The sequence below is a fragment of the Anoplophora glabripennis genome, unplaced genomic scaffold (genome assembly GCF_000390285.2).
Source record: "Anoplophora glabripennis isolate ALB-LARVAE unplaced genomic scaffold, Agla_2.0 scaffold256, whole genome shotgun sequence".
Lineage (NCBI taxonomy): Eukaryota > Metazoa > Arthropoda > Insecta > Coleoptera > Cerambycidae > Anoplophora > Anoplophora glabripennis.
In genome coordinates this window covers 313896-324896 of record NW_019416358.1, presented here as the reverse complement: position 1 = coordinate 324896, position 11001 = coordinate 313896, and the positions used below count along the sequence as shown (strand labels likewise).

At 32.6% G+C, this 11001-nt stretch overlaps 1 protein-coding gene across 1 annotated transcript in view; it reads right to left on the bottom strand.

The window, feature by feature from the left end:
• Window positions 1-820: 820 nt before the first annotated feature.
• LOC108907973 (protein vestigial) overlaps window positions 821-11001 on the bottom strand; it is a 91972-nt gene continuing 81791 nt past the window's right edge. Inside the window, exon 5 of the mRNA XM_018711859.1 lies at window positions 821-1007. Coding sequence (XP_018567375.1) covers window positions 958-1007 — 50 coding nt within the window. The 3' untranslated portion in view covers window positions 821-957. The remainder of the gene's footprint in view (window positions 1008-11001) is intronic.

The following is an 11001-nucleotide window of genomic DNA, read 5'->3' as shown; positions in this document are numbered from 1 at the left end:
TCATTTATCACAACGCGATTGAGAGATATTGCAAAAAAATGATTTCCATTCCTCCCTCTTCAATGGGTCCCTGTGCCCTTAGGAAGCATTTCCGGACCCATGTTCATATGAACTTTTTTACTTAGTTTTGATCATAGAATCGGCCTGTTCAGGGTTGGCCGCTAATTATGAGACACCCTGTATTTAATTTTTAACTTTTACTTCCAGATATTGGTGTACTATTCTAAATATAAATATTTAATGGTAAATTATTAAATTTGGTATAATTTATTAATTGCTACTTTTGCCTTAATACTATAGGTATGTGTATTTTAATCTAAAATTCTTCTTTAGAGATTCTATGTTGCTTATTCCAAATATTTATATCCTTTATCCTACACCGGCTTGTACTCTAGAATATATCACACTTTCCATAAGTTACTGCTCCATTACATAACCAGATAATTGAAGCAACTAATTCAGGGATCGTATGAAGTATTGTGTTGTACCCATACAATTACTATGAATAATGGCGATCATAATTCTCAATTGTGGGTTATCTTGCGGTGCTGATTTATCAAGACGTGTGCAGTACTTATGTAATAAACAATAATAATAGCTACTTCACGTTGTACCAGCCTACATTAGATAGAAACTAAACATACCTGCTGAAAGTAGAATCGCATTCAGTCACGTAAGTCCAATTACAATACATCATAACAACTAAGGTAATACCGGTGTTTCGTAGGGTTAAATGAAACACGACAACCAATATTGAATAGTTTTAATACTTAACATCAGATTTCATTATTTATACAACAATCTGATACGTAATAAGGAACATTTATTTAAAATAAACGTTAAAGGAGTCTGTATAGGAAACTTATTATTAAATAATAAAGTTTGTACTTTTTATATTACACTTAAAATCACGTCTCACTTTTATTTATTAACAAAAACTATACAAAGTCTATTTGCTTAGAACCAGTACAGGTCCTTGGAGGAGTCCTGCACTTGTGCTTCCAAACCTGAAACAAAAAAAAAATATTAACGGCGTTGTAGATATCTTCTAATCATTTGTCAGTGAATTATATCAGTTAAACTACTTGTCGGCGTCTTTGATGATCAGTGATTTGTGACTGGATTGAACTAATGGTCATCATTTTGCCTAATCATATGTACAGGGTAACCCAACAACGTTATGTAGTTGTTCCACGACTACCTTTAGCAAAAAATATCTTATATAAAAGTTAATCCAAATACCTCTTTCAATGTTATGCACAATACGTGTATTAAACGTTATATTTTCAAGGTATTCTACTGCTTTTTGTTAAAATTAACTATAGGTTAGTTACAGAAAAATGGAACTAGGTTGGGACACCCTTTATATAACAGGATTATGATTGTTAAAGTCTATGAATTCATAAATATTTTAGAAAAGAGAAGAAAAAGAAGACAAGCTAATTTTAATTTCAATTCAAGCTGGTAAACACATAAAGTTACCACAAGTAGAAACTGAAGCTGATTTACTCGAGCAACTTGACAGTTTGTGGAATATAACGCTGAAATATGCGACACGCTATCAATTTCTCTCCTTTAACGAAAATAAAGCAAACACTCTTTTTAATTTAGAAGATTGAAACGTTGGAACAACGTTTTTATTCATGTAGCATTAACATTTCCATTATGACGGAACTCCGCCCTCTGCCGTCCACGCCATCACGAAACCCGGACATTCATCAAAGGAAAGAGTCGGTTTCGGGGTTTTTATTCATACGGAAAGTATCACGCGAGGTGCTTACACCCCCTTCTTATCCGGTTACTCTATCTATATGTATATGTAGCTGTCTTCTATGGATTAAAACCCATTAATGTTGTTGTGGCGGTCCCTTGACATAAATTATATGTACCGTCAAGTACAAAAGTAATGAAGCTTTATTAACTAATGTGGGTGAGATACAACTACAAAGTATTTTTATCTTAATTTTTATTGATTGCACAAAGCGTTGCGGAGAGCGATCTAGTGATCTGTAAATACTGTAGAAGCATGTCGCATAAAAGCATACTGTCGCACTAGGCAAAACAAAGGCTTTATCTCTCTGCCTGTAGCTACAAAGCAGTGGTAGATATTGAGGATGTAATTCAATGCTAGACGGGGCTTCCCCATTATATCGTATTTTCTGCAAATTTTAATGAAACGATTTTATAACTTGTAACTATTTTTTCCTAATATGCATTCTAGAACAGGATTTATGATTTTTGCGCAAAGACCAATTTTGATTGGAGCAGCATGGTCTAGGTTATTGTAAGAGCCAATATATTGTAATATTAACAAATATTCTGGCGTTATATTGAAACTTAAGTCACACGTGTTTTCTGTAAATTTGGATAAAAATAATTTCACACAACTGTAACAATATGAGTTCTAGATTCAAACTTGTCAATTTTCGTGTAAAAAAATTCTGTTTTGAACAACACTATGTATGTTAAGTAGTAGGTATTACATAACTGTACTACACTTCAATATAATAGCAATTTGAAACAAAAATTGAAAGGATCTCTTTGCAAAACGATCAGTATAGATATTCTGTCATAATCTTCAATTTGACAATGCGACGTCTCACTATCATACACTGAACTTCTTGATAGTTATATGGATTCTCGGTTTGCACATTTTACTTTTTTCTCATCAATCCACATTCTGTTTCATACGCATTTTACATTACTTTTCATTTGTACCTTGGATGTTCATTCATGTTTACGGAATAAGCGCAAAGTTGACAGTAATGACAGTTGACCCAACTTTTACCACCACGCCATAACAATGTTGCCAGATTTCATCCATAATTTTACAAGCTCTTAATGAATAAATAGACTTCATTCAAATAAAAAGTTAATTGCCGTGCATTAAACACGAAAAATATATGCAAGCTAATATGTGTTGTATAAATTTCATTCGTATATATTATATTTAGTTCACTCAAATTAATTTATGTAAGGTCAGTACTACAACGAAACTACCGTGTATAAGCATAGGCTTCCCTCCCGCACCGACTGCCCCGCAAGAGATGTATCGAACATCCTTAAGTTGATCATAAATTTAATTCAATCGACAAATGATGAATTCTTTTAAATCGCGTACATATATCAAGACAACCTATTATTTTGTTATTTAAAACAATAATATTGTGGTATAAAATAAATTTGTAAGTCAATAATCAAAGGAAATATTTATTTCAATTAACTACATATTTAATTGTGGATATATGACACTTTTTTTATTTGTTTTAAATAATATTTTGTTTTATTAAACAATGTTTTCTCTGCGTGTACAAAAAGAAATATTTTAAAATTGCAACGATTAAATGGATTACAATTTAGTAGTAAATTTTAACTGAAATGTGAAATCACAATTACATTTTAAAAGTATTCCGGAAAATTACTTTTGGCGTTCATAGAATTTGAAGTAGGTTGGAAACTATGATAGATTTTCAGTCAATTACTCAAAATGACGTAATTTTTATTGTAAAATTACAATTGTGTGTATAATTTGAGATACATTTACAGTGAAAATACTACATAGATATTAGGGAAATTGAAAACCAATTATAATAGTATTTTAATGAAACTGTGACAATACATATTGAGATGTATGGAAATATAACATATAAAATAAATATTGGTTTGGAAATTAAAAATAAAAGTGCGAAATTAATATATCGAATTGGCAGTAATTAATGTTGTATATAGTGTATTATAAATTGCATATGTGAAAGGGGTAAAATGAAAGAAAGAATTATATCAGTAATAGCTTGTTAAATCAGAAATTTCCAAGAAAATAAAATGTAAGAAAATGTGAAAATAGTAATGTGTTGAAATGTGATAAAATTAAATTGATGTTTTTATATAAATGTGAAATTATTGTAAAATAGTTATTAAGTAGTAGAAACGTAGAAACAGGAGTGCGGTTACTTGGAAACGAGAAGAACAAAAAAGTTTGTTAGTTGATTTGAGAAAATGGGAGGAAGGAGAGAATGAATAAAAAAGTTGAGAGAAATACGAAGAAAAGATAATTTAAATAATTAAAAGGTCCAGAAATAACTAAAGAAGTCAGAAATCGTGTATATAAGACATAAACAGGAATAGAAAAAAAAGGTAACTAATTGACAAATTTTAAATTATCAACATTTCTCAGAGGATAGTCTCCTGTGGAGGACCAAATACCAGATAACAAACCGAATACCAGATGTAATAGAGGAGCAGACAGACAGTAGAAGATTTAGTCTTGGAGCAGAACAGTTACGTACGAAAATTGCAGTTGAACTTTAGAAAAACGAGGCAGGATCATCAAAGTTGAACGGAAGGAGCAAAACTGTGTCTAAAATTGAAAAATAATTGTGAGAGATTTATTTATTAACCAAAATTTTATTCTAAGAATAATTCATCGTGGTAAAAAGAAATCTAAATTTATAAAACAAAAGAAAAACAAAATATAAACACTGAGACTACAACACTAGTGTCTACCTTTTAAGCAATTGAGGGTAAGTAGATTTCCCTATTTGACAATCTGAGCTATCCGAAGGTACATAAATATAAATTATATATACAAATAAATTACTTGACTAATAAAATTACATAACAATACTTAGTTGTGTAATAGAATAATGCTGTATTCCAGAGGAGAAAGATAAAATTTACAATGTCTATGTCAGATGGCCTTTAATTCACATTCAGGCAGTTTTTTTATCGTTGTTCTCCATTATACACAAAGATTATAGTTCAAAATAACCAGGTATTATAGCAACAACTTGTCGTCATCCATTAAGGTGGCCATATCTCTGGCCGAGAAATGGTGAAATTTCTGTCATTTTTAGGTACTGAAATCTTGAAAAGTAAAACGTGTAGAACAAAAGTAAGCACAAAAATAAAATCCTTGATGTTTTGTTTATTCATTGTTACCATTTAAATTTACCCAAATAAAATAATAACTAAAAAAAGCGTTTATAAAACATGCGTTTGCTATTATCCTAACCCCACATTTTAACAATTATTTTCACGTACTTATAAAAAGTAAACAATTTTATATGTAGGACTAAGCAAGTAAATGTTATAAGAATATTTATATGTGGAGTTATATATAAAAAAGTTAGTATTTTCGTAGATTTCAGTACCTAAAACCTTGATGGTTTGATCGTTTTTTGCACCTGATTATTCGTTTTACTGCGGCGTCTTTGAAAATACTCAGGTGGCATGACATAACATTCCTATTATTTGATACACTTTAGATTATTCAGTTATTAAATGTTTGAAATTATTTGTCTTTGCGGAAAACACTATTTAAAGAATATGGGGCCCTTAAATCTAAATAATTCAGCTATTAGATGTTCACAATCTTTTATCTTTGTAAAAAATACTTTTTCATGGTGGCAGTCTACCATCCCAGCAAAATTTTAGAATACACCTTTTCTGTATACAGGGTGTTTCAGAAAACGTGCCACCGCTCGGGACAGATTCCTAACATAAAAACAAGATTATTTTTTCATATCAACACGGGTCAAGTATACAGGTACAAGTATAGGTAATAATTTAATCATCCGCTTATTTACCCAAATATTAATCGAGACTCAATCTATTATTGTTTTTAATTAAGTATTGTAATCAAACCACATAATTAAACATAATTTTCGCAAAAATAGCCGGATTAACGGACACTTGTCCAGCGCTACACGCCATACACCACGCCAAGAGATGACCTAATAGGGACGATGGGAATAGACAAAGACAACGCACGACAACCATAGAATGGGGTGCGGTCAGTCAATGATTAGGACGATTTCTCCGATTTCTACAAGTGCGGCAAATACGAATTTACCTGCAGAATTTATTTGAGTGAAAATACTCAGTTTTAACTCAAATATTATTACAAATGAGTAAAATTATAAAAATGCTCAATATTGAGTGAAAATGTACTCGATAATTTCACTCAATGGATTCACTCCGTACCTTTATTGCTTCCATTCACACCGACTTTTTTTTAAGTGTATAAGTTATTAAGACTGACTTGCTAGGAAGCTCATATTAAAGTTTCAGATTAATATCTTCAACGGAGCATTTATTCCTTAAAATTAATTTTCTCAAAAACGCGTTTTTTCCGAGTATTCGTCCTGTCTTTTTCCAGTGCGACGTTAGCTCCCCCGTTGGCTATCCTCTCGAGCCACCCACCAGTCGTCGCTCCGCCAGCAATTCCAATCAGACATAAAACATGACGCCACGTAATTACACCCCATCGCGATTTCTCCGAACGGCTCTTATCGAATTACTCTATCTGTACGTGGCCCCGCTGCCATATTGAGGCGGCGACGTGGAGAATGGCAATTAGAGGCGTCGGCGAGGCCCGGGGGGCCGCGGGGGGCGAGGCGCGGGACGCGCCGTGGGCTGGTCAGACCGCTGTTCTCCATTGGCCACCTTCGGTCAAACGGGTTATTGATTTCTTGGTGCCCGCGAACTGCCGACCGCGGGATTCTACCCGAGAGATAATTGCGACCCGCGAGGGTCCGTCAGGTCCGCCAGAAGCCGGTCGACACCGGCCGAGGATGTTCCGGGAAACGACGGCGGCTGGGACGGAGCAGAAGGAATGTCGATGGGGTGGTGTCTGGATTGGACTAGGGAGTTGTTCCGGATGTGAGATTTTCGACATTCGCGCGTACGAATGACAATGCAAATATTTCGAGTTAATATTCGCGAATACGAATGCAAATATTAACAAATACCTGATTAAAATTAAGTAGTAAAAATGTGGGTTTTGTGGCGCCCAATATCGAAAATTTTGCCTGTGTACCATTCATGGGCGTAGCTAGAATTTTTACTTGGGGTAAGCCCAGGGCTGCAAGCTCTATGGAGCCTCTAAAAAAAAGCTCTCGCAGTCAGCAACTTGCCGAATAAAATTATAAAAACCTGAACACAGTTCATTCTAAAAAAAAGTCACGTAGTCAGCGACTTACCGACATGCCGATATGATAGACGATAATATTAGATCTTTTTTCTGGGGTGGGCACCGGGCTTTCGGGAGTGGGCCGTGCACAGCCCTGCTCCCCCCTAGCTACGCCCATGGTACCATTCAAACAAAATGTTGTCTTGCCAGAAAAAACCGTTTTGTTTAAAAATTGCGGGTTAACATTGCATCTATCCATCATTACTTCGCAAAATTCTATTCTGCAGTCGCGATCATCTTCAATAAGTTTGTATGGGTGTCATTTGTTCTTCTGGAAACATTTTAGAACGGAAGATTTACATTTTGACTGTTCTGCAGCTATTTATCGAGTTGATTTAAGAGGATTTTCTTGTAAATCGAGCAAAATATTCAATTGTGTGTTTTGTGGAAACGTAAGACGGTTGGTTTTGTAACTGTCTCTTACGTGGCCACTCTAAACTATCCATCATAGTAACTACCGATCTTGTAGGCCTCTCAGGGTATTTATCATTAAACAATTCGAAAACTTCACTTGTGTTCAAGTCCTGTTCTTTCAAACTTTACAACTGCACTTTACAATTACTTATTTTAAGTCAAATTGTTATAAGTTTCCATGTGACTAAACGGTGACAAGTCAACAATCAAAATTACCAGAAATGTTTTGCTCGATTTACAAAAAAAAAACCTCAGAAATCAAGTCGATAATACACTACTCAACAATTGAGCTGAATACTTATGATTATCTTGAAATATTAATTCAAAAATATTGTTAAAATTATTACATTGATGCAAACTGATAATGGGGTCAATATTTCTTGCTATGTTTTTTCTTTTCCTGTGTAATCAACAATTTCAACATTTAATTTGATTTGTTTTATTAATAAATAAATAAATAAATAAATAAATCGTAACTGTCTCGATAACTGTTGAGTTTAGATATAGGACATTGTACATATTTAGAATTCGGTGTAGAATTAAAAAAAATTAAATAAAAAATAGTTATTTCCATTTGAAAAATTAAAGTTGATTGTTGTAACTTATTTTTGGGCTACATTTTGGTATACATGAATTTACCATCAGAAAACCCGCAGCCAAAAATAAAAATCGACGTGTTCCAGCGTTTTTCCAAAAAAAAAACCCTGAATTTTAAATGAATTTGTTCGAACCCACCGCTTTCTTATGTAAAAATAAAAGTAGCAAGTATTTCAATAGCAAAATATTGTTAAAATGTATAAAAAATATATAATATATGCTGTGTAAATATTTCTTAGGGTAAACAGTGATGGAGATATTGGGGAACATAACCACAAAAAAAACCCTGACCATTGGATTAGTGTAGGTATTTGTTTCCCAACTGTATTTCAAACACAAAAAGTCTTTTCCATTTTATTTGCAAAATGAGACATTTTCCAGTTATTAATTTAGTATTTCTGGTGCTAATGACAGAAATACACAGTAATTAAATAAAACTGTAACAAAAATAATTGTCACAATTCTATAACAATAACATATTAGAATCACTGAATAAGAATATGAGTGGACTAAACTAAACCCTTTAGCAAAGTGTATTTATATGATTTAACTAGAATCACTAGATTAATCACAAACTGAAAGGATTAAAGTTGGTAAACATACCAGTTGTTATTTTAACATACTGACATACATTTAGCCGCTTATACAAACATAACACCAAAGGTGGATTTTATACTACAAAACTACATGTCTACCTTCGGGAGATTATTAATATTATCGTTTTAACCATAAAGTTTTAATGAACAAAAGTCTAAAACCATTTGTTTTTAAGATAGAGAATGCTGAATTTTAAATAAACACAATTGACTAAATATCTAAGAAAATGTTTGATAATGTAAAAGAATCTTGATGGATTGTATTTTTTAAATTCAAACCCAAAGAATAATCCCCAGAAGTTATGACCAAGTCTAAGCAGCAAGTGAAAGCTCTCCAAAGAATAAGGGTATCTATCACCCTAACAAAGAAATAATGAAAACAGACTTATTAACCAATCACAAATATTCCCCTATTCCAGTCTATAGTTTGAATTACAAAATGGAAAGTATTTAATAAATAAAAATGTCATTCTAACTACATACTCTAGGACTGAAGTCCACAAAGCATAACTTTGCTACTTTGTTTGAAACCGTGCAGAAACGTTTTGACGTATTAGGATTACTTCCCCATTACCCATTTCCAACACACTCTATTTATTATTTCGAGGTATTTGCGATTGTTTACCGATAAAATTGCAATATTCCCAGCCGGAAGCACCTGACCTGCACAACCACATTCCTACTTTTTAAACGTACGAGATTTGAGCACGCATGACCTTACTATTTGCAATATATTATCAGAAGTGAATTGATAGTTATTTATCCAACAAAGTAGCCGTTTATCACTGTCTCTCTATGCAATTTAAAATGAAAGTGCAAGGAATATATCAGTTATGCGGTATTATGTGTATGTTGACCTCTATGTAATCTTTAGATTGGATAGAACAAACGAGGTGTACCTATTTCTCACGCAGACAGTTAAATATTAACCAAGTGTCACCACTACTATCAAACCAAGAGAATAACCATATCAGCTACACATGTAGAAGAGATATAGTTGTGTCAGAAAGAAACGTCTGTCTGTTGCGACGATTATAAATTATGGAAAATGTAACAAATTTTAAATGGTGCCAGAATATTTTTGTTCAATCTAGAGACAGATGGACAAAGACAGTCAGTTAATAGTTTGTAGCTAAAATTCAAAATTGTGTTCACACTGGTTCAAGAAGTAAGCCGCAACTGTTGTATTCAAAACAACATATAGCTTAATAGAGAAGCAAAATGTTTTTAAACTATTACTATTTAGACAGATACAAAGTTATCAGAAACAGTTACAAGTGTATCATTTAAAGGCAATAACGTTACACTTAATGCCAAAAAACTTGTACATATCGTAATCACACATTAACACCAAATCGTAGCTGTTACTAATTATGTATCAAGGGCAATAAGTGCTTATTACATCTGTGATGTAAACAAATTTTTATGCACTATCTATAATATTTTGAAGATCGGCTTAAATTGGACAACTCTATACAGTTACTTAGCAAGATTTTTTGCTACACTTCTCCAATTTGTATTTGTTTAACTACCCAAGGATTTTATTTATTTTATAAAGATTTTGACAGATGCAGTGGACACACTAGTTAACCTCTCAGATTTATATTGTTACGTTAACCGACAATTTTCTGAAGCAATCTTCGAAAGAGATTTTTAACATAACCGCAGTTTTTTGCTACACTTTCGATTTCTGAGATTTACCTGCTCCAAGAATTTTAAAAACTGTTTTGATAGATTCAAGACACTTTCTGAGTTCACCTTTATATTTTCTGTTGTTATGCTATCTGCAGGTTTCTGAAGCTGATTGAGAAATTACTGAAATTCCATCATAACCGAAGTTATTTGCTACAGTTACTTTTGTGTATATATCTGCCCAAAAAACTAGTTTTGGTAGATGCAATAGACGTTTATAGTTTTATATTGTTACAATATCGGCAGTTCTCTGAAACCGGGTGAAAATGTATCTATTCTCAGCACAATCAAAGTTTTTTTTACTAACGTTCGATTTTTTTTCATTCATAAAAAGGATGTTAATTTTAATATCTAAGTTAGATATTATTGCGCTAACCGGTACTTTTCTAACTGATTGAAGATTGTCTCCGTTTTGAGTATAATCGAAGTTTTCTGCTTTAAATTTTTTGCTCTTCATCACCCCAAGCAATATAAGGGTTTTAAAAAAGGTTTTGATAGATTCAGTAGAGATATTATCAGTTAGTATTATTTCCAAGATAGCTGTCTGAAGCTGAGTGACAAATGTCAAATATTCTCAGCATAAAAGAAGTTTTTTGCTATACTTTCCATTTTTATCTATACATCCAAGGATTTTAAGGAACTTTAATTTATTTTAAAATGTTTTTGACTTATGCAGTAGACATTATCAGTAACCGTCAGTTTATCCATTAATTCTCTAAAGCTGACTGTGAA